The sequence below is a fragment of the Pteronotus mesoamericanus genome, unplaced genomic scaffold (assembly GCF_021234165.1).
Source record: "Pteronotus mesoamericanus isolate MK-2021 breed Mesoamerican mustached bat unplaced genomic scaffold, CSHL_Meso_final scaffold_118, whole genome shotgun sequence".
Taxonomy (NCBI): domain Eukaryota; kingdom Metazoa; phylum Chordata; class Mammalia; order Chiroptera; family Mormoopidae; genus Pteronotus; species Pteronotus mesoamericanus.
This window is the reverse complement of record NW_026555301.1, coordinates 5,968,699-5,992,322: the sequence shown is the minus strand read 5'-3', so window position 1 is coordinate 5,992,322 and position 23,624 is coordinate 5,968,699. Positions and strand designations below refer to the sequence as shown.

Below are 23,624 nucleotides of genomic sequence, written 5' to 3'. Positions count from 1 at the left end.
GATTCTAGGGGTAGGAGACAGAAAATGAGCAATGCCCAGATGATTCAGATACCTTCAGATAAAGTGATATGAGAAGTGAAATAAAGTGTTTATTTCACTTCTCATATCACTTTATCTGAAGGTATGGGGGTGTCTTCATTGGGTGTCAGGTAAGACTCTTCTGTGCATGCAGCAAATAAGAGTGACAAAGCCCTCTGTGCAAATGGCCTGAAGGAAGTGCCCTGGCAGAGCAGCCAATGGAAAGGTCCTGGGCAGGATTTGTGGGGCCTGTGTGAGGACCTCAAGGAGGCTGAGTGGCCAGAGCAGAGGGAGGGAGGAGAAGGTGATAGAGGAGATGGCAGAGAGATCTCAGCAAGTACATCTTGTAGGGCGTCCGGGCCCTGGGGAGAGTCAGGTTTAATCTGTGCCAATGCCCTCATGTGTTGTGAGGACAAGTTTCTTTGTTTAATTCTAGGTATTGGAGATCATTTACTGTCCGCACACATTCATACTCCATGCTTTTCAAAGATTGCAGAGATGCCCATTTTGTGACATAGCAGCATTCACTTTGTTTCAGAAACAAACCCCCCACTCCAGGGTCTTTTTGCCATGTGGTTCATCTTTGCCTGCTGCCATGTTAGGAATTGTGGCTCTCAATGCCAGAGTTTGGTTAAAAGGAAAGGAACTATTTGTTTAAAAGTTATACAGGTTCAGATTAATGGCAGAATGTCACCATTAAATCCCAAAGTCCGTTTAAAACATCCACAAACACATGCACAGTCCTGCCTCCCCTTGCCCACCCAGGCCAGTCAGCGGTACTGTATTTCAGGAAAAGAAAATAGAAGTCCGTAGCTCAGCTAGGCTCCCATTCTTAATCCAAAACCATATCCTCATGGCGAGAAGGATTCCCTAATCCTTCTCCATCCTTTCAAACCATTAAGAGAGAGCTCTACATGGCTGCTACCTCTTGCTTTCCTGCTTCCTAAGCCATGTGGTCAAGAGAGCCCCCTCTCTGCTCCCAAAACTGTGATTAAGCCCCAGCGTGGCTGCTGCACCTGAGTTTAAATCCCAAAGTGGATCTTCCTCCATAACCGCATTTCTGATTCCTCCCACAATCTGCTACACATGTCAGTAATCTGGTTTCTTCTGCCGTTCTCAGCTGCCTTTGTTAGTCTGGGCAGGAGTGGCCCCATGGCATAAAAACCACCTCCAAGCTTCCAAGCTGCTCTCACAGGTGCAGGAAGCCCCTCTGGCTACATTGCATCATAGGTTAGACTCACACCCATCTCCCTGGCTCTGTGCAGGCACAGATTTTAATATTATTAAAACACTGACCAAGTTACCTTGTTACAACTGGACCTCCCTCTGCTGTGGGCTAATTCTGGCTTCAGTATTTGCTTTTCCCAACAGTCCTACAGTAGACACCCTGTACAAGCTTTTCCCCCTACCCCCACTCCACGTTTCTGGGATGAAACACAAGAGGTATCACTGGGCCAAAGGATCTCGAAGTCTTTTATTTGCACAGTTGCTGTCTAGTGAGACTGTGCATCAGAACTAAGGCCAGCTACTCAGAACAGTGCCCAGAAAGCAGGACTTACACAGAGCTCAGGGTGGCAGCCAAGACTGGTCTGTCATTCTGCTGCTCTGCTGACCTTATGGTGCTCTCCTTAAGGACCTCTGCCCATCTCCAGACTTAGTCACATGGGCAAACAGAGTTGGAGGAGTCCAGGAATGCAGTCCTTACATCCCTGTTGTGTCAGAAGGGAAAGGATGGAAATGGCTCTCTGAGGCCAAACCCTGGTGGTGCCTGCTCCCTGCAGAGCCCCATCCTAAGGCCAGACCCAAACCTTTCTCTTCTGATACCTACAACACCTGGTTTCCAGGGCAGCACTCCCAGTGGTTAGGGACAGTCAGGGTGCTGGATCCCAGCTCCACCTCAGGTAACACTGAACACTTTGAGTCTCAATTTTCTCATTTTTCTCTGTTCCTGAGACGGGAGGAGGATGCAGCACGTATAGAACTTAGCACATGGTAGTGTGAGCTCCTGTTGTCCTGCAGGAGGGCTTTCCTGTGGAGCCAGGCTGACAGCTAGATTTGAGCTGGTGGAGAGGGGAAGAGATACTCTGGGAAGAACTTCAGGCAAACAGACAAAGGTTGGCTTGTGGGGGAGGGACACACTGTTAGATAGAAAGGTAAGTTGAGGACAATAACAGAGGGCCCAGGCTGTGCCTCAGTGGGCAGTGAGCAAGGCACTGAAGGTTTGCAAGCAAAGCATTGCCGTGATTGGTGAGAGGAGGGCAAGTAGATGAAGATCCAAAGCAGCTGCCACGGGGGAGGCTAGTGAGGGGCTGGAGGTGAGGGGCAGCAGGGAGGCTCTCTGGGGATGGTGGAGCAGGTTTGGGCATAGCTTACAGCACCATTATGCCTGCTGGACCATTGGTGCTTCAGGGGAACTCTGCAACACTGATTTGAGAGTCATCTAAATACGAAAATGACCAACTTGTGACAGCCACGCCACCTCCACCTACTCAAGGTGCTTCTACCCCTCATCTTTCAAGCAGCCACACTTCCTACCTGCCTCTGCTCTCTACCCGTTCTCAGCCTTCCCTACAGACTCCTGCACAGCTAACTGATCCTAACCCACAAATTCCCTAGTGCTGAGTCTTAAGACTCTAAATGACCTGCATTATTTTATAGGTCACTAGAAACGAAAAATGTGACCAAACAGTGATTCAGTACTGCCTTAGAATTTTAGACTTACTTAGACAGGGGTTTATAGCATATATCACACATGTGTATACATAAAAAAATAACTCATTTCTATTGGTTAAAGTATTCCAGAAGCTTCTTTGCATGCCTATTCAAACATTCAGGAGTCACCTGTGACCTCAGGTGTGAGATTTAACATGTAAGTGCCCTCTGGTCCATTGAGCCCTCTGGTCAAAGGGCAGGGATGTTCAGCCCAGACACCCACTCTGTACATTTGATACATGTGCACAGCACAACCAACTACATCCCAGCTCAACCTGACCCAAAGTGGCTTTAGGAGGCTTCCCAATCTCAGTAATTCAAAAATGTTGATGCCCCAGTTCCAATATCCAACCTGACCCCTCCCTTGAACTCCACACTCATACCTGGCTGCCTACTTTACTACCCCCTGAGTGTTCAGAGGCAGAGCGAACTTACCACAAACTTCTATCCCTCCCTGCCCCATCACCAGGCACCCATCACAAACTGTTACTCAAGTGTTCAAGTCAATAACTTGGAGTCTTCCTTCTTCCTCTTTGGAGTCTTCCTTCCTCCTCTCTGTCCCCTTCTACATCCAAGGCCCAGAAATCTACATCCCCATCAACTGCTACCAGCCTATCCCAGCTATGACTGCTTCCAGGCTCTTAAAAATCACACCTTGAGTCTTGTCATTCCCCTGCTCAAACCCTTTATGTGACTTCACATTGCTCTTACAATGAAATCCAAGGTTCCTCCATAGCTCATGGGGCCCCAGCCACCTCTCTAACCTCATCTCCCCACCCTTTCTAAGCTCACACCACACCATCCAGAAAAGGGATGACCACACCACCCCATCTGTTTTCTTTGGCCTCAGTTACCCCATGCCAACATCCCTCAGGTCTCTATGGAAATGTCGCACCTCTCTGAAGCTCCCTGACTACCCTATTTACTGGAACATCTCTCTCACTTGCCTTTTACCCTACTTTATTTTTCTGTATAACGTATCACTGCCCAGCTCTCTATCTTATTTTTGTCTGTTACCTGTTTTGAATTTTGGCTCCCAGAGACATCACAGCATCTGCATCAGCACAGTCACTTAGAAAGTGACTATAAACATTGGCTGGGTGGAGGCTGAGTGAGCTATTGCCATACCCTGTCCCATTAGAGTTGGCCAGAGTCCCTCAGCAGCACACTCCACAGGGAGAGTGCACAAAGGGCTGACTGGCCTCTTGATATAACTGGTCAGGTGCTGGGAGATCATAATGGAAGAAATAAGTGTGGTTCCTATTGTTTTAACATGTAGATTTCATTACTATTCAGGTTTAAGGAGGCCAACAGGTCAGGAAGACAGAGTGGGGCACACCACACAGGGCCATGCAGAGAAGCACCAGGGTGCTCAAGAAGCAGAGGGGGTAGGAAACTCAGGACAGAGACTTGATTGTGTTTTTCCTGGTAAGGAATGAATGAGGCAGGATGAGCCAGTTTAGGATTGGCTGGTTTAAAGGATGTTGGAGCTCTGGGGCATAAGACTCTCCCTCGTAGAGAACCATCTGACACGATAGCTACCACAAGGGATGCAAACATGTGATTAGATTTGTGAATTGTGTTTTTAAATGATTTTCCTGGAGTGGGGGGGTCAAGACTTGATGTGGAATTGGCTGAGGAGAGGAAATCACAGAAAACGACAGTGGCTTAGATAAAGGCTGGAGTAGTTGAGGTGGGAGGGATGCGGATAGGATGGAATCCGTCCTTTTTATAAGAGAGTCCCAGGACTGGGTGCCTTATTAAATAGGAGCATGGGAGAGAAGGGAGTGTCAAAGTGACACCATTTCTTAGGTAAGAATATTTGTGTATCATGTGCTTTTTGCTGAGATAGCAGAGAGTAGGGGAGGACTGGGTCTATGGATAGCTCAAATGGATGTGTTCAGTTCAGGCACCTGTGGGAATAACCAAGTGGAAACTCAGAAGAAGCTGCTGTTGATGGAAGCCTGAGGGTTAGAATAATAGAGGTGAGGTGTGTCAGTGTTGTCAGCAAATAGACGGAAACTGAAGCTGTGGTCCTGAGAGAGAGAGAAAGAATGGCCTGGACGTAGCCTGAAGAACCCTGACATTCGGAGAAAATTTCAATGAAGGCAAAGAGAGTTGGACAGGCCAGAGGAAAGCCAGAGCCAGGGAAGGAGGAGGAGCATGTTGGAGGGGCAAGTACCCTAGGAGGTAACCTCTTTTGCTGCCTACTGCACAGTGAGTGGAGTAGATGAGGTGAGGGGTGGTAACAAACAGACCAGAAGCCAGAATTCCTGGCATGGGGGTCGGTATCAAAAGGAGACTAGTGGAGATGGTGAGCTTGGACAGCCCTTAGAGGGTGGCTATGAATGAGGAGTGACACAGTTGTCAGAAAGGGTCCACACAGCTGGAGAAAAGCCATCACCAAAATGCCAGCAGGACACAGGAGGTCCACATAAGTGGAGTAATTTAATGTTCATAGCAGCACAATTTACAATAGCCAAGTGTTGGAAGCAACCTCAATGCCCATCAGTAGATGATTGGATCAAAAAATAATGGTACATATACACAATGGAATATGACGCAGCAGAAAGGAAAAAAGAACTACTAAACTTCGCAACAGCATGGATGGAACTGGAGAGCATTATGCTAAGCGAAATAAGCCAGGGGGCGAAAGACAAATACCATATGATCTCACCTATAAGCGGAACCCAACCAACAATACAAAGATGCAAGGAAAATAAGACCAGCAACACTGAAAAGAAAAGAAATCAACAGAGACAAAGAGGAAGAAGGGGAGGGGGGAAGGAAGGGAAGGGGAAAGTCAAGGAACATATGGCAAGGACTCATGGACAAAACCAAAGGGGAAGAGCTGAGGGAGGGAAGGAGGGAGGGGGCAAGGGAAAGTGGTGGGGGGGGAGGCAGAGACAAATGTATTTGAAAAAATAAATTTAAATAAAAATAAAATAAAATAAAATTTGAAGAAAAAAAAAAGAAAGAAAGAAAGAAATGCTGTGTGCCGGTCTCAGCTATTGATCATGTTAACCTAAAAACAAAACCTAAAAACTTTCAAAGTGAGAGGCCACAAGCCTTCATTGAGATGAATAAGAATATCTCTTCAGGTTTACCAATTCAGGCAGAAGCTGAAACAGTTTCAATGAGGAGACAAAAGCAATGGATATTCATGACAAAGGGAAGGGTAATAATAACACCAATATGAGGAAGGCATTTCTATTGGCGCAGATAACATAATACGCTGATATTAATTCTAAACAGTTTTTAATATTCAGTCCGGTAGTTATACTATCTGCTTTCTTGTTATCTTTGAAAATAGTTTTTTGGGCACAATGTTGCTTAGCCCCAGCCCAAAGTTAATCTGCCCTGTTTTTAACATTCCAAAGTTTTGAGGTGTAAAACATGCGACGCATTTCCTCTGGGATGGCAGGTCTGACTTCATTTTAAAGTGGCTTTGTTTATTTATTTATTTATTTATTTTACAATAATTAATGTTTTTGACAATGGATCAGCTTTTGTGATTCTTCTGTTGCAAGACGCCCTTCAGAAATAACCATCAGGAAACTTTGGAGAAAAAAAGTTTTATTACTTAGAGGACCTGAAAATCACACTGCACACCTGGGACCACAGAGCCACAACAAGGAGAGAAAGAAGGAGGAGGAAAGAGAGCATGCCTAGCACTTTCCCATAAAGGCCTGCGATTTTGCTTTCTTTGGGGTTGAGGGTGAAAGCCTAAGGTTTGAGAGCTCAATCTTTAAAGGTCAATTTAAAAGATAAGAGCAGGAATTTAAAGGGATGGAAGATAAACAAGTAGCCTAAATTGTCAGTTATTAAAATCAACCAAAATCTCTGAGGAGCCTCAGTGGGGAAGGCGCCTGGCTCTAGTCTTGTTGCCTGCAAAGTGTTTGGGATATAGCCATCTATGAAGGGGATGCCTCTTTGAAATTGATACCTAGACAAAAAGGAAAAAACAACTGTCAGCACTTATGTTACAGGAGCCCTAAGGAAGGGGCTATTGAGGGGCAAGGAAGCACTGAGGGGTAGGCTTGCTCAGAGAGCTGGCAGTCTTTGGTTTCCTCTGTGAGCAGCAGAACCCACATTGTGCTGTGCTGGTGATTCGGGAGGTGTGAGGACCTTCAGATACCCAGAGCTCACACCAGATCTCCCATTGTGCAGAGTGTGTGTGTGTTTTATAACTTTTTATGAGGACATTTTTCACCCAGTTCACCTTTTCCTGTTTCTCCTGGAGAATTATTCTAAAAGTAGGCTTATGTTTTTAGAACTTTTTAACTTAAAAATTTTAATTTTGTTAAAGCACTAGAAAAAACACAGGAATATTTTACAACATATTTTACCTTCAGATTCAGAATGCCTTTTTAAGCAGGACACAACACTCTAAAGCATTTCACTAAGCAAACATTAACATGTCCTGTAAAGAAAAGATATGATAAACAGTCCAAAGATAATTGACAAATCATCTAAAGGGAAAATATTTTCAGCAGCTCTGACAAACAAATGAGCTACTGTCCTTTAGTAGATACAAGTTCTCAAGAATCATTTAAAAACTACAACAACCAATAGAAAAATGGGCAAAGGATACTAACAGAGAGAAGCAAATGGATAATTAACATCTGAAAAGACAACACAGTCTCATTCGTAACTGAAAAATGGAAATTAAAACTGAGATGACATTTTATTAGATTGACAAAGTTCCAGGTGTTTAGGAAATAGTCCAGCTCAGCTTAGTAATGGAGAGTGACTATTGCAGAAATTTGGAAATAACCTCAGGGTCCACTAGGGGTAGCAATGAGGCTTGTGCATGAGCAGATGTATTTTTTTTAACTTTCTAAAATTGTGGTAAGATACACTTAAAATTTAAGCATTTTTATATTTAAACATTTAAAGCTTTTTCACACATCCAGCACATTAAGCACATTCACATTGTTGTATAACCATCACCACCACCACCTCAAGAATTATCTTTATCTTGACTCCACATCCATTAAACATTAACTCCCCCTCCCCCTTTCCCCAGCCCCTGCCACCCACTATTCTAATTTCTGTCTCTATGAATTTGATTCCTTTAGTGACCTTATATAAGTGGAGTCATACAGTAGTTGCCCTTTTGTGATTTCTTTCACTTCATATGATGTCCTCAAGGTTTATCAATATCTTAGCATGTAAGCAGATGCCTTTTTAGTGAAAGAGCAAGTAACATCTAAGTAAGCTTATGCATAAAATACCTCTGTGTAGATATACAAAAAAGTAAGGGTTTTTAGGTAGTGATTTATCATCATAGAAACACACCATATCAATACATCATTATGGCAATACATCAAACCTGCGTTGTTAGAAAACTTGCTATGTATGTGCATTGCTTTTTCAATTAATAAAAAATTAAATTTCATTAAGATTTTGGCTTGCTTTTGGTTTGAGTCTATTTAAATTACAGTAGTATCTTCTGATTTTTATGATATGGTTAGATAAAGTTTACTACCTGGACATTTAATCACATAGTCACTAAGAAAGACTGTTAGAAAATAATAAAGATTCAGCAACCTGTACCCTTGAGTTCTTCACAGGTCTCACCACTCCCTACAGCCTCCTTCCTCTTTACCACTATATATGCTGCATGTTCCTGGAAACATTTATGTTTTCAGCCCCAGGTCCTGACCTTTCTGCCAGTCCCACAATACTATTCTCTTCTTCAGTCTTCCCATATCTTGTGACACATCTGCTCAGGGTATGGCCCTTGGAAGTATACCCCCTCAGCTCCAGGCCTTCACTTTTCCTTCCTCATCCCAGGTCACCCTTCCCCACACTGGTCCAAGAGGATCAGCTCCTTGAGCTTTCCACCAAAGCACACCTCCATGCTCTCCAGCAGCCCCCACCCCATGTGCCCTTTAAGCTGGCTGCCCTCTCAGGCTGGCAGAGACTGGGATCTCCAAGCTACAAAAGATTCTTGAGTTGGAGCTGGAGGAGGTATGGGGCCAAATGCCTGCTCCCCTGTGGGTATCAGTTGAAGAAAGAGCAAGGAAATGGAAGTCTCTGAGTCTGTGGGTCCAACCCTGATGGAAGAACCTGGGAAGCTGGCAGCAAAAGTGCTGGCAGGGCAGGAGGAAGAAGCTTAGTGCCCATGACCTCCCTGTATAATCCTGCACTGCTCTTCAGGAATAAATTGAAGAATATGAAAGAGAAGGCACAAAAAAAAAAAAACCCCACTTTGTGTGCCAGGTACATGTGCTAGGACATTTTGTGGCCATTTTCTTGAACAATCCTTACAACTTCCTGGCAAAGTCATCATGATTATCTCAGATGTGGAAACTGAGGCTCAGAGGAGTTGAGTGACTTGCCAAACCCACTCAGCAGGCAGGTGAGAGGACTGGGGCCAGAGCCCTATAATGTGTCTGAGTCTCTCCCCAACCTCACACTGCCTTCACAGCTCTTACAAAATAAGTCATTTGCTGTGGCCCTCACTTTTGTATCTCCACAGAGAACAGCCTGGAATCCTCAGACGACCATTCTCCTTCAATCATGGAAGAAAAAAAGAAACATAGGAAAAAAGGCAAAGGTATCTACAGAGCAGGGAGCTGAAGTCCCAGGTAGTGGAGACTTTCACTTTCTCTCTCAGCTCCAGATGCCTTCAGACCTAGTCTCCAGTGCGAAAAGCAGGGGGAAATGTTTCTGTTTCCATTAGGAAATGAGTTACTGAAACCTGAAATAACAGGAACATAAACAAAGTAGGATCTCTTTCCTTCAATAATGGGAAATGTGGGAGGCAGCCCATGACTTCATGAGGCTCCACCAATAGCAATTCTACAAAATCATCCAGGTGACCATATTCTAAGTCTTTCTCTTCTACTACCTTTAACTGTGGGACTTTCAAACACAAAGGTGCCATATGGTCACAAAATGGCTGTTGCAGCTCCAGCTATCACATCTCATTACAGACAGGGAGAAAAGCCAAAGAGAGGAGCAAAACTGCCCACCTGCCTGGAAAAATATCCTTTCCATAAGCTCCACCCAATAATTTCTGATTATATTTTATTTGTCACAGGGTCATCAGTGTCTGCAAGGCAGGCTGAGAACTATAGCTTTTCAGCTAGGCATGTGGCAGCCACCTATTAGGAAGAAGAAGGGTAGGCAGATAGCTGCATGGAGTTCATCCTCTGCGCTCCTGTTGCGTCACTCCACATCCTGGCTTCCTGGACTTCCTCCTGGTTTCTGCACTGCCCCGAAACACTCCCAACACCCCTGGGCTTACAGGCCAGCCTGGTCCTTCTGCGGAGGTGTGGAGATGTGAGAATATTCCCTGTGCCTGTCCTTCACAAGCCAAGCTCCTTCCTCTCAGCCTACCCTGCCCCCCATTCCCATTTCTTTTGATTATTAAAATTCAAACCTGCCCAGAGGTAGAGACTAAAGTCCAGTGAACTCACATGAACTGAAACGCCTAGTACCAGACTGGACAGTAAACAAGATTTTGCCCCATTCACTTCATCTATCCCTTTTCTCTTTGGTTTTTACCAAAATATTTTAAAGTTAATTCCAGAAGTGTCATTTCATCCCTATATACATCAATGTGCATTTTTAAAAATAGGGACATTTTCTTACAAGCCCACAATGAAGTTAACTAGATCATCATCAGAATTACTTAATTAGGAAATGTCTTCCTCCAAGAAGATCTGTTTTAATCAAGATTCAAAGGAGATAGAAACATCTCCTGTCTCTATTAATATAGCACAGCCACATCCCCACATCCTTTCATCTTCTGTGCCTTGAGTTTTTAGAAAAATGGTGTTAATTATCCTGTAGAATGTCCTTTGTGATGTTTCTGCTTCCTGGTGTTGTCATTATAACCGTTTCTCTGTTCTCCATATTTCCTCTACTTGGACACTAGATGTTTGATAGAATGGATCCATGTTCTGCTTTCAGTGTGCTTCCTACTACCTTTCATAAGAAGCTCACACATCCAGCTGCCTCAATGTTGGCCATGCTGCAATGGTAGTTCAAATGGTAGCCACCTTCCTTACCCTCCATCACAAATCCTCATCAGCCATTCACCCAATACTTTCTTCTACCCATAGGTGCTTGTGCTGAGCTGATTGTTAAACTAAGCACATGGGATCTGGGTTTTGGATTTGTTTTGTTTCTTCTGCTTTCAGTGTGCTTCCTACTACCTTTCATAAGAAGCTCACACATCCAGCTGCCTCAATGTTGGCCATGCTGCAATGGTAGTTCAAATGGTAGCCACCTTCCTTACCCTCCATCACAAATCCTCATCAGCCATTCACCCAATACATTCTTCTACCCATAGGTGCTTGTGCTGAGCTGATTGTAAACTAAGCACATGGGATCTGGGTTTTGGATTTGTTTTGTTTCTTCACTAGACATGCCATATACAATGAAAAGAACAAATCTCAAGTATACAATTTTGACAAGTGAATAAAACTTATCCTCCATCCATTCACCATCTAGAACATTTCTATCTGCTCAGAAGTTCTCTTTCCCCAAAAGATGGTCAATGTTCTGCTATCATAGAATCATTTCATTCATTCTTGAACCTATGTAATCACTTCGTGCTCTTTTGATCTGGCTTCCTTCACTTGACATCACATCTGTGAGATACATGTAACAGGAGTCCTCTCTCTGTTGTTGATGAATATTTGGGTTGTTTCTGGTTGCTAGCTATCACAAATAACAGTGCTATGGATACTCTTGCACATGCTATTTTGGAGACATGAGCACTCATTTCCCCAGATATATATGAAAGAGAGGAATTTCTGGTCATATGTTTAACTTCAGGAGATACAGCTGGACAGTTTTCCAGGGCAATCATACCAATTCACAATTCCACTAACAGGTGTGAATTCTAATTGTTCCACATCCTCTCCAACACTTGGCACTTTGTTGATCCTTTTAATATTATCCGGTCATGGGGCTATGTATTAATATCTTATACTCCCTGGTTATCAACTAGGGTGACTACCTGTTTATGGGCCATTGATGATTCTGTGTTGTGATATGCCTGTTTCTGTTTACTGCCCACTTTTCTATGGGGTTGTCTGTCTTATTTTAATGACTTCTAGGAGCTCTTTACATATTTTGAATATAAGTCATTCACTAGTTCTAGGCATCGCCAATGACTTTCCCTACTCTATGTCTTGTGCTTTCACTCTCTTGATGGTGCCTTTTAGTGAACAAGAGTTACTAACTTTAATGTAGTTCAATTTAATATTTTCTCATGGTTAGTACTTTTTGTGTTCTGTTATAAAGGCATAAAGATCTCTACTTATTATATCTTCTATAAGTTTTAATTCCATAATTAAGATCTACAAATCATTCTAATTGATCTAATTGTAAACATTTTGTTTGTAGATTTTTTTATTTTCTGCTATACAATTATGTCACTTTGAATTACATGATTTTCCCTTCCTTTCCAATCCTATACCTTTTATTGTTTGTTCTAACCTTGCTGCAACATTGAGTAGAAAGAAATGCAAAGATAGGCATCCATGCCTTATTCCTGATCTTGGGGTGGTGGGGACACTCAATATTTCACCGAGGGCTTTCTTATACATACCTATATTTATTTCCTATTGCTGCTGTAACAAATTACCACAAATTCAATAGCTTAAAACAACACAAATATATTATCTAACAACTTTGAAGGTCAGAAGTCGGAAAGGAATCTTACAGGGTTAACAGTATGTCCCAGGGCTGCGTTTCTACTGGAGATTCTGAGGGAGAATCCCTTTTCTTGCCTTTTCCAGCTGTCTGCACTCCTTAGCTTGTGGCCCCTTTCTACATCTCCAAAGCCAGCAGTGTAGGTAGCATCTTCCAATCTCCATGACATCACTTCAACCTCTGTTTCTCTTGCCACACCTCCTCCTCTTGCTTCTGACCCTCCTGCCTCCATCTTATAAGGACCCTTGTGTTTATATTGAGCATGTCATCTGGATAATCCTAGATCATCTCCCCATCTCCAGGTCCTTAATCACATCTGCAAAGTTCCCTTTACCATATAAGGGAACATAGTCACAGGCTCAGGAATTCAGATACAGACGCATCTGGGGGCCACTCCACTTCCCTATATCAGACTGAGGAGGTCTCTACTCCTAGTTTTCTAAGACTTTTATTCAAAATAAGTTTTTAATTTTATGAAATACTTGTCCTGCCTCTATTGAAATTATCATATAATTTTCTCTTTCTTCCTGTTATGGGGTATCCTACATTGATTGGTTTATAAATGTTAAACTAACTTTGCACTTCTGAGAGGACTTGCTTCAAATGATTGCCATTCTTGGTTGAGAGTTTATCTTCACAATAATACACTGATTGTCTTCACCTTAATACTAAACATTCCCCTATTCATTTAACTGCAAATGCAAACTCTGTTTTCAGAGGCAGTCTCCATATAGTATATAGCTACATAGCTCTGGGTGAGCTTCTTACCTTTCTGTGCCTCAGTTTCCTCATTACGGGTAACAATAATTACCATCTCATAGGTTGTTATGAAAGTTAAGTCAGGTAACATCCTCATTCTGGCCAAGGGTAATGCTCAGTGCTTGTTAACTATCATAATAGTCTCTCTGATGGAGACTGGGAGGCGCAGCCCATATGTGCTGCTACTGAATTTGGGAATACAAAGACTCTTAGTTGCCCCCCGACTATGACCCAAGATCAGTCTTTACTGTCCTGAATTTAGGGCAAATGCCTCTGCCTTGGGTTCCTGGCCAGGAATGGGGCTGGGGAGGGGAGAGAGAGATTGAGATTGGGGTGCAGGCTGAGGAAGAGAATGGCTGTGGCAATTCCGTTCAGGCCCCTCTTACCCCTTTCTGCTGCCAAGAGCCATTCTACCCTCCATGCCCTCCTCCTGGGGCTGTATTGGACTGCACTTCCTCCTACTTAACCCCACCCTATTTGCCTTCCATTCCTCTAAGCTCCCTATTAGCTTTTGCTCCCCAGTGTCACCTTCTTGTTGTCCAAAGCTGTCTACCATTTCTAAATTTGTTATGGCATTTCTGGGGGTTCAGAGGGGCCTACTGTGGGGGGAAGTCAAGTGCATGGTTCACCATCTCCATCTACCTTCCTAGACTCCTCAGGCTGACAGGCCCTTTGGAAGTCTCTCTTGGAGTCTGTCAGAATCAGTCAGTGTACAAAAGAAAGTCACGAATAGACATGGAACAGGAACCACACTTCAAGCCAAATCTGCACAAGCTCCTATAATGGTCTCCTGTCCTCCATAATTCCCCCCATCCCACCCTGTCTTTCATGAGTCTCTGTCCCATTTCTGTGCCTCCTGTTCAGAGGTCCCTGATCGGCCTCCAGCCAACACTCTGCTCCTGTGCCCCTTCCTGTTGTAGGCCATCTTCTGCCACAGTAAAGGCTCTGCTCCCTCCTCACCAGCCACATCAAGAACTGCCTGGAGGCCCTTCCTTCCAACTTCCTCCCAGCTGCTGGGCCAAGGAAGAGATAATCTTCATTCTTCTCATTCTGAGCATAACTCAATTTTTTAAACTTGTGTTTTGACAGGGTTTAAATCTTACAGAAAAGGTGAAAGAATAGCACAAAGATACTGTAGAATGCCTATTACTTTGGGCTTCTCCAACCCCTCCTCAGGATGAACTACAGATGAAGCATCCCAGGCAGGAATGTCTGAGTGATGCACTGGGTTCCCCTTGGAGATAGTGACAACTTTTCTCTCTCCAATGTCCACTTTGGTTGCTTGAGTGACACAGAGTCTGCCAGCCTTCTCCACTGTAAAGCTCCTTTTATCTTGGTAAATAATAAGTATCTTGTGCACAGGTATTTTGAGGTCATCATAACTTTGAATCCCTTTAACAGTGCCCTCTTTCTGCTCATGAGACAGACCTCTGGAAGGCAGGTCAGCAAGTCTCTGAAGCCTGGAAACTGCCCACAGCCCTTGGCCTCTAGTCTCCCTTTGGAAAATCAGTTCCCAAAAACCAGTCAGTAGTAGCTGGCAGTGTCCTCAGGATGTCCAAGTACTATGGACTGCTATCCACATCATGGTGAATGCACCCTGATGACATAGTGTGTCGCTGCAGCCCTTAATGTTTGCGTACAAGGTCCACAAAGGATTAGTCATTTCAGAAGGAACTGCTGATGGTAAAGTATCTTTTTAAGGAATATATGGAATTAATTAAAAGGTGTGTTGAAAAGTACTAGAAGAAAATATCCCCAAAAATGTTACCAGCAAATGATTCAAAGCAAAGACTTTTTTTTAAATCACATTCTCTCACTTTCAATAATTCTTTGTTTTGCTTTATTTTGTTTCCAATGAACCTTGTGTCTTTTAAATCAAGGATAGGGGGGGAAAGCAACCATATTTTTAAGCCCTTAATTGGTGCTTTTTGGCTTCAGTCTTCTCTGACACCTGAGCTGTGGGAATCTCTCTCCAAGCCCTAGGGGTGGGAGGTAGCAAAATTGGGGTCCTGGGTAGTCCCCACCTCCCAAATTCTTGCGCTGCCTCCCCAGGCCTCAGGCATATTGCCCTCACCCATCCCCAAGCTCAGTCTTTTCCTTGGGAGGCTGGTAGAGACTCCTGCAAAAACAAGGCATATTCACATAAAGTGCCTACTTCCCACTTTCAGGAAAGCCCCTCACCTCTGGAGTCAGCAAGCTCTCCCTTCATTCCTCTACAGAGCAAGGGTTCATGAGGCTTTATTTTTTTTTTTATTGAAGTTACTAGAATGACATTGGTTAACAAAACATCATCTGCATACTGCATTGTGTGCTCATCACCCAAAGCAAAATCTCTTCCTGTCCCTTTTTGTCCACCTCCACCTATCCACACACTCCGCAGAGCCTTTAAATAGGAGGAGACAGAGGGCCTGAGACTTAGCAGATGTCTGAGACACTGGATGGGCCGTGTTCACAGTCTCTTTTAGAAGTCTGGGGCAAACACCCAACTCCAAATAGGTTAAACGACACAGGTCAGTTTATGGAGTTGGAAGGTCCAGGGGTGGACTTTAGGCACAGCTAGACCCAAGAGAACATTTACCAGTTGCGCATGCTTTCACACAATGCTGTGCTGGGCTAGGAGGGCCCCAGGACCCCAGGGGCACAGACCGCAGCTTGAAAAATCTGGCTTGTCTCTCCAATGAGGTATATCCTTCCACAGAGTCTGTGATTGCTCCTGACTGTTCAGCTAATCCTTTCCACGTGTCTGGGGACGAAGATTTCTTCCTGCTCAGAAATCAGGAGAGGAGTAAGTCTCGCTCAGTGAGTACCCAGGACCAAGATCTGCCCCAGCTTTTTTTTCCTTCACAAGCAGCAGCCAGATTTCCAAAGAGCACTTTCCTCCTTCGCATCCCGAAGCCTGCCCAGGCTAAGTGCACACCACCTCAAGTCCCAGCGCAACCCTAGAACCTGGCAACGTAGAGGGGAGGGGATTGGATAGGGCCGGGGTGGAGTGTGGTGGGCTGGCCTTGGGGGACCCCCGCCTGACCTGTGCCACAGGAGCAGCAGCAGAAGACAACGCTGAGGGTGCATGAGAAGATGACCTACTCGTCCAAAGAGTCGGCCAAGCACAACAGCTTGCGGCGCGAACTGCAGCTGGAGGACGAGATCGAGGACCAGGAGGTGCGTGCTGAGGCCGAGCAGCTGCGTTTCTTCCACGACCACACCGCCTGGAAGCTTTCTGTGACCAAAGGTGCTGCTTCAACCTGCCAAAGTTGGATTTGAGTCCCGTGAGAGGGCGGTGTTTTAAAAGCGCTTTGAGAGGTGGGGCTTCAGTGCAGTGGGAAAGAATTCCAGGGATCAACTCCAGGTGGAGTCAAGCCTAAAGCCTTGCAATCCCAGTATTCCTTGCATTCTGAGTGTTGACTATTCACAGTGAACGCAGGCTGTATCTTACCCTGGCCAGGTGCCTCAGTTAGTTAGAGCATCGTTCCATACACGAAAAGATTATTGGGTTCTATTCCCAGTCAGAGCACATACCTGGGTTGCAGGATCGATTCCAGTCAGGGTGATACGGGAAGCAGCCAATCGATGTTTCTCTCACATTTGATGTTTTTCTCCAGCTCTTTTTCTCTGCCTTCCTCTATTTAAAAATAAATAAAAAATAAAAATAAAAAATATGTCCTCAGGCCAGGATACATGTATATGCACTTAACGCAGAGATAAAGAGAGTCAATGTAGAACTAGATTGCCTGGGATCAGATCTCAGCTTCAGCTTTTAATGGCTGCATCATGTTGGGCAAGTTAACTAACTTCTTTGCACAGTAGGGCAGTTTCCTCTCCTGGCTGATGATATTAACCATATCGTGGTTGTGGGATTCAGTGCTGCCAGGCATTGCATGTAATGAGAAAGAGCTGTGTGTGTGCACTCGTACTGCTATTTTTCTGGCCCAGTAGGAAATGTTAAGTAATGAAAATGCATTAATATTCTACCAACCCAGATGATAAAGTATGTCACTAAACTAGAAAGAAGTAGCTTGGGATCAGAGAATCCTGGAACCCCCAGTGACTACAAGTGTACTGAATGTGAATATAAACATAAGGAGATTCCCAGCCTCCACCCTGATGCCTGTGGCTTGTTCTTTTTAATAAGAAGCCTTGACCTTGCGTTGACAGTTGTGTGCCAAGCTCTGCATGGGGGAAGCAGCACAACATGTGTTTCCTTTCTGCCTCTATCCTCCATTCCTAAGACCTAGAAGAGGTAGATGACACTTTAATAGGGAAGGTTGGACCCAGCAAGTTTAGACACAAGACTCATCAATGTTACAGCTTTGGTTTCCAGTGAAAAGCTGGGTTTCCTTGAGGCCAGAGACTTCCCCCAGGGTAGACCAGGGAGACAGTGGCCTAGTGGACTCACTGCCAGGCATCTAGACTTAATATAGGACTGCTGCACCAGCTTCTTCTGGAAAAGAGAAGATTTGAGAGGCAAGACAGAGAGTCACATAGTTCTGCAGTCATTTCCACAGTCTCTGAGGCCTCCAAAGCTGGGGAGTATCTAGGTCTTCATTTGCAGAAAGGCCAGGAAAGAGGCTCCCACATCCTTGGTCCCACTGTGCTGCCTCTGTGCTTATGTTCTGGAAGGCCATCCAGATGCCCACCTTAACATCCTCTTGCCTAGCTTAAACTTTGGCAGTGTAGACTTAGCTGCTGCTCAAATTGGGCCCTTGGGGACTTAGGGTACACCAAGTAGAGATCATGGTGCCCCATTTTTCTCTCTCAGGTCCTGGGCAATAGACCATTTGCTATGAAGTCCAGCTGGGTGAGACTTCCTGGGCAGGGTGTTCAGAGTCTCATTCCAGGTGAGAGGAGTGCAAGAGAGGCTCTCCTACCTGGACCTGTCTCTAGGCATGGAGATATATCAGCAGAGCCTTCTCTCCTTTTGCTGGAGAAAGGGCTTGCTGTCCCACAGTCCCCGTAATAACCTGGACCTTGCAGCACAGCACTGCACCAGTAGCAGCTGACTGGCTCTCCACTTCTGTCTGTGTACCCATCCTTCAGCCAAGAACCTGGGTCTCTCTTCCACTACCCGCCCCATCCCCCAGATGCCTCCCTTCTCTTATTGCAGAAAAGAAAGGGGAATCTGATAACATCAACAAGTACATCAACCAGAAACGACAAATGTTCCTCATCCAGGTAGGACCATCTCCTCCTCTGAAGGGGACCCGGGTGGGCTGTCGCATTGAGGAACATGATTCTTGCTCTGGTGGCCCTCAGTATGCCCTGGATATGAAGCGGAGTGAGATCCAGCGGCTGGAGATGCTGGCAACTAAGGAGGAGGCAGAGCTGGAGCAGGCTGAGAAGTCCCTGGAGAAGGATTCAGCCCTGTTCGATGAGTTCCTCAGGGAGAATGACCGCAGTTCGGTGCAGGCCCTGAGAGTGTGAGCCTGTGGCCAGAGGGGCTGGCTGGCCATGCACCATCCCTCCAGAGTCCCCTAGTCTTGTGCACACCAACCTAACTTTGCCAGGACCCAGCCCCAGCCCCTGTCTCCACCCCATCCCTGCCCTCTGACCCCTCCTCAACCCTGACCCCAACCCAACCCCCTGGTAGCACCCTCACCTCCAGCCCTGCCTGAGGGCAGTGTGGATACCCCTCTTTAACAGTCTGAGATTGCCTCTCTGCCCCAATCCCATCCTCCAGAGCAGAGAAGGAAACCAAAGTAAAGATGGAGAAGATCACTGAAATCCGAGATCTGACCACCCAGATCATGAACATCAAAAGGTGAGGTCAGAGGCAAACTGGGCTTGGGCTGGCCTGCCCACATTTTCCTCCATCACTTCTCCTCTAACCAAAGAGAGCCCTCTGCAATGCAAACCTCATCATTTTAACACTGAACTCTAAACATGTCAGGAATTTGAAGCCCTGCAGGCTGCTATCCATCTTACAGATGAGGTGACTGAGGCCAGGAGAGGTTCAGTGACTTTCCACACCACCAGGACACAGGGCCCACATGGCTCTGAGGCCCTCAGGTTCCACCCTGAGAGGGCAGGCAGAGTCTCTGAGGACTGTCGCTCTGGGAGGTATAACCCACATTGGCCTGCAGGGTGGATGTCCTCTCCCTGGCACAACACTGTTTCTGTGCCTGCCTTTCTTGACCAGGAAGCAAAAAAAAAAAAAAAAAAAGCTCCTTTGGGGGAGCTTCCCAGTAGGCAGAGCCTGACCTCACCTGTTCCCTTCCCTGGTTTAGTGAAATCTCCAAATTTGAAGACACTCTGCAACATTACAAGGTCTACAAGGATTTCCTGTATAAACTGTCACCCAAGGAGTGGTTGGAAGAACAAGAGAAGAAGCACTTGGCTCTCAAACAGGCTGAGGAGGTTGAGGTCGCTGAGACCTCCAAAGAGAACACTCTGTTCTCCACACAAGGGGACAAAGGTAACAGTAAAGAGAATACCAGGCCCTGGGTCTACTTACACCCTATGTCCAGCCAACAGAGGCCTTGGAGGTGTACGGGCCACGGACTTGGCTCTCTCCATACTCTACAGAGCTCCAGTTGGAGCAGCAGCCTCCCCTTACCTACTGGTGGCTCAACCCAAGCACTTGCTTGGGGAAGTAGGGCTGGATCTCAACTCAAACCTAAGGGGCTTTCTTCCTATGCACCTTCCTCCTTCTGCTACTGAGGGATCCCAGGGAACCTTGTGCCCCCAAGCAGTGTTCCTGCTAGCCTGATTCTAGCCAAGGCCATCTGGGACTCCTCCCTTGCTTCCTGTAGGACCAGGGATCAAGGGCAAGACAGGCTCCAGAGGTATGTGGCTGCCCCAGGCTGGAGGGCCCGCATACTGGGTTGGGGGCACATAGAAACTATTCCTGTTTCCTCCAGAAGGGCAGGGTGCAAGGAAGCCCCGGAAAGTGCTGCAGGTGGTGCAGGCAAGGCAGATCCTGTCCAGCACCATCAGCCTCCAGCAGGACAGTCAGCCCAGTATGAGTGGTGGGCTGGACCCCAAAGGGTAAGTGGACTTGGGGGAGCTGCAAAGGTGGCTGAGGCCTGATGGGGGGTGCTCCCCAATGGTTATAGGCCAGGGGTACCCTGGATGGGCCCAGACTCCCTGAAGGAGAGAATGTGAGGAGGGGCTCTTTCCAAACCAGAGGGTATAAAAGTATAGTCTGATTTAAGCCGGGAAATCAAGAGGTTTTCTCAAGAAAGGTTTGCTTCTGCTTGATTCAGTAAACTAGAGCCTGGGGTGGCCCACTCAGGTGCTAGTAGACTAGTCAAGTGTGAACAGATGAGGGCAGCCAGGTGGGCAGAATGAACAGGATGGCACTTGCCCCCTGCTGGCCCTCTGTGACCTGGGCGTGCTGGCTTAAGGGACAGAGCTCCAGAGCTGATCAAGAGAAGCCAGAAGACTAGGCTTTATAAAATCACCCAGATTTAAGTGTGACAGTTACTTTCAAATCTTCTAAAAGGCACGATGATGGACAGATGGTAACCCCAAACAGGTCCATGGGTCAGTGCAAATCTGTCCCTCCACTCCTTCACCTCCAAGGCCAGAGCTGAACTCCACCCACCCCACCTGATTCACAGGATGGGCCTATGTTTAGTTGTTGGGTCACCCAGTCACTCCTCTCTCACTGAAACATTCACAAAAATCATAACTCTATAGAAGGTGTAAAAGCTGAAAAGTCTTAAACCCTCAGTCCCTGTGTACCTCCTTCCAGGCTGTTGGCCCAGGAGGCCACAGGCAGTGCTGCAATGAGTTTTATTAGTTCCTGCATGTCCTTTCTGCCAATTTTGAACAGATAGTACATTGAACCATACGTAGGTCAAGAAAGTACTGGCATGTCCTTATTCAACCTAAATACAAGCAAAAATGATTTTCTTATGCCCACCCTTCCTTTCACAAGGGAGCTGACTTGCACATCTATTTCTCCATTAGCGATATTGCCAAGGTAGGTTCAAAGGCAGTCCTTTTTAGGCGGGGTTCAAGCTTCCCTGGTGGCCTGTCTTGTCCCTGGTATCTTGATGCTGGCTAAAATAAAGTTCACAAGATGTGACTGCGGTGTGGGGCACTGGCCACAGCATCAAATGCCTGACCGGCATTTACCTTCACAGTGCCAGGGCCACTGCCAGGATGCTCACCTCTCCCATGGATTCTGGGCCACTTTGGGTCAGAGAGATGAGGGCCTGGAGAGCCATGTGGGGAGCCTGAACAAGTGACCCGTATGCCTGGAGCCAGGGAAAAGAGAATTTAATTGGCTGATACAATTGAGGAGCTGGCAAGTCCACACTCTGCAGGCAGGCCAGCAGGCTACAAACCTAAGGAAGCAGAGCTGCTGCTATCGCTTGGGTCCAAAGGCATTGGGGTGGCAGAATTCTTTTTTTTTGGAGGTCAGTCTTCTTCTATTGAAGCCTTCAACTGACTGGGTGAGGCTCACCTATATCATAGGGCATTAGCTGCTTTACTCAATCTACTGATTCAATGATGGAGAGCAGGATGACAGCTGGGGGCGGGAGGGATGAGGAGATGGAGGAATTGAGCAAAAGGGAAAAACGACCCATGGGCATGGACAACAGTATGGTGACTACTGGGGGGAGGGGAGTATAAGGGGACTAAAGGGTAATGGGAAAAAAATGAAGATTAAATTTTTAAAAACACAAAATATAAAACATTGTTCATATTGATAAAAATATAGCAAATGTATCGAGACAATTTAAAGGTTATAAAAATTATCTCTTCTAAAAAACACCTCCACAGATACATCTAGAATAATGTTTGACCTAGCCAAACTGACACATAAAATCATCACGGGGGCTCAAAGCTGGGTCTGCTAACCAAGCAGAATCATGCTCATGTCTGACGGCTTCATCAGTTATCCAGGAGGTTCCAGTTGAAGGCCAGGCCTCCTCCTGGGGAAGTTCCAGTTCCAGTGACTCTGTCTTGTATGTAGTTCCTCCAGCTCCCACCTCTAGGACTGCCAAGCGCCTCTCAGAAACCTCCTGGACTTCTTCCTGCTGTGCTCTCCAGCAGTGACCAGTGATCACAGGATAGATCTCCTCCTGCCCCACTCCCAACCTCCTCCCTCCCCAACCAGCCCTTACACATCCTCACACTACCCCATCCTCACACCACCCCCCCGCAAGGTGCCCCTGTCCCCTTGTTTCTACAGCTCAGCTGTTCCAAACTCTAGTACCTTCTGGAGAGCCACCCACATGAAAGGTGAGGAAACTGAGGCACAGAGCTGCCAGATAGAATTGGAACCCTGGGCTCCATAGTCCACCTTTGGGTCCAGGGCCTGCAGACACCATAAAGTTTCTGCAAAGCAGTGACATGATCAGATTTCGGTCTTTACTTTTCCTTTTATATTGAAGTGTTATTGACATCACAAAATGAACAAATCTTAAGTGAACATTTGGCTTTTTACCCATGTGACCATACCCAGATCCAGATAGAAAACAATCCCACTGCTGGTAACTCCCTGGTGCACTCTCCTGGTGAGAACCCACACCAGAAATTAACCAGTTTTGATGTCCATCACTCTGGGTCACTTTCCGTTCTTGAACTTGATGCACGTGGAACACCGCTGCTCTCTGGGTGTGGCTCTTTTGATTCCACACTCACCTAGCTTTGTGCAGTCACAGGGTGCTCTTCACTCCTGCTGGTTTGTATCTCACTGTGGGGGGTAGGGGACAAAAAAAAAAAGGCCCTTCTGTCTTGGTCTACTCTTCCACTGGTGGCCAACTGGGTTATCATCAATCCTCGACTGCTTTGATTAAAGCTACTATAAACATTCTTGCACTCTTCCATCCGAGGACTATTCTATACATGAGCAATACTTCTGTGGAAATACGGGTGGAATTGTTGGTTCATAGGGTGGACATGTGCTTAGCTTTAGTAGCTTCTGCTTGCACGCGTGAATTTCAGCTTCCCCACTTCCTCATCAAATTGTTGTATTGTCAGTCCTTCTCATTCTACGTATTCTGGCAGGGTTGTTTTAAAATAGAGTGTATTGAGAGGAAATTTGAAGTTCCGTAAGGCCAACAGATCAGGAGGTGATTACCACTGTAAAGATAGTTTGTTACTCAACAGTTCCCAGAGGTGGCGCATGCCAAGCCCTGGGAGCCACCTGGGGAAGCACCAGGGTGGTCAGGAGGCAAAGGGAGCAAACTGCAAATAGTAGCCTTTATTGTGGTTTCAGCAGGCAGGAATGGGTGAGGCAGGGTAAGCAAGTTTAAACTGGCTGCTTTGAATAAATTCAGGGCTCTCAGGCATACTGACTGTCCCTGGTTTTCTGGTACCTGGCCCTGGTAATGAGGCAGGGATATAATGCCTCCAGTGTGAGAGCCCAGGATATGGGCACTGGATTGGTTGCTTTGTATTTGAAAAGCACATTCCAGGGTGTTCATCCTTCAGTCAACATGGTCTCAGATATCAAAATATCAGAACACAGAAAATCAAAGAGTTAATACAGGGGTCAGGTATTATAT

At 45.9% G+C, this 23,624-nt stretch overlaps 3 protein-coding genes across 3 annotated transcripts in view; 1 reads left to right on the top strand and 2 right to left on the bottom strand.

Moving 5' to 3' along the window:
* The window catches only part of KLF15 (KLF transcription factor 15), an 81,130-nt gene extending 64,830 nt beyond the window's left edge, over window positions 1-16,300 (bottom strand). The window contains exon 1 of the mRNA XM_054587301.1: window positions 16,193-16,300. Within this exon, the coding sequence (XP_054443276.1) occupies window positions 16,193-16,236 (44 nt within the window). The 5' untranslated portion in view covers window positions 16,237-16,300. The remainder of the gene's footprint in view (window positions 1-16,192) is intronic.
* Window positions 1-23,624, top strand: part of CFAP100 (cilia and flagella associated protein 100) — a 49,982-nt gene that overhangs the window by 8,967 nt on the left and 17,391 nt on the right. Inside the window, 9 exon segments of the mRNA XM_054587300.1 lie at window positions 9,218-9,295; window positions 15,866-15,966; window positions 16,204-16,396; window positions 18,269-18,336; window positions 18,418-18,581; window positions 18,842-18,922; window positions 19,389-19,576; window positions 19,914-19,946; window positions 20,022-20,148. Of these exon segments, the coding sequence (XP_054443275.1) occupies window positions 9,218-9,295; window positions 15,866-15,966; window positions 16,204-16,396; window positions 18,269-18,336; window positions 18,418-18,581; window positions 18,842-18,922; window positions 19,389-19,576; window positions 19,914-19,946; window positions 20,022-20,148 (1,033 nt within the window).
* ZXDC (ZXD family zinc finger C) overlaps window positions 22,477-23,624 on the bottom strand; it is a 59,358-nt gene continuing 58,210 nt past the window's right edge. The window contains exon 14 of the mRNA XM_054587297.1: window positions 22,477-22,810. The gene's annotated coding sequence lies outside the window, so the exon portion shown is untranslated. The remainder of the gene's footprint in view (window positions 22,811-23,624) is intronic.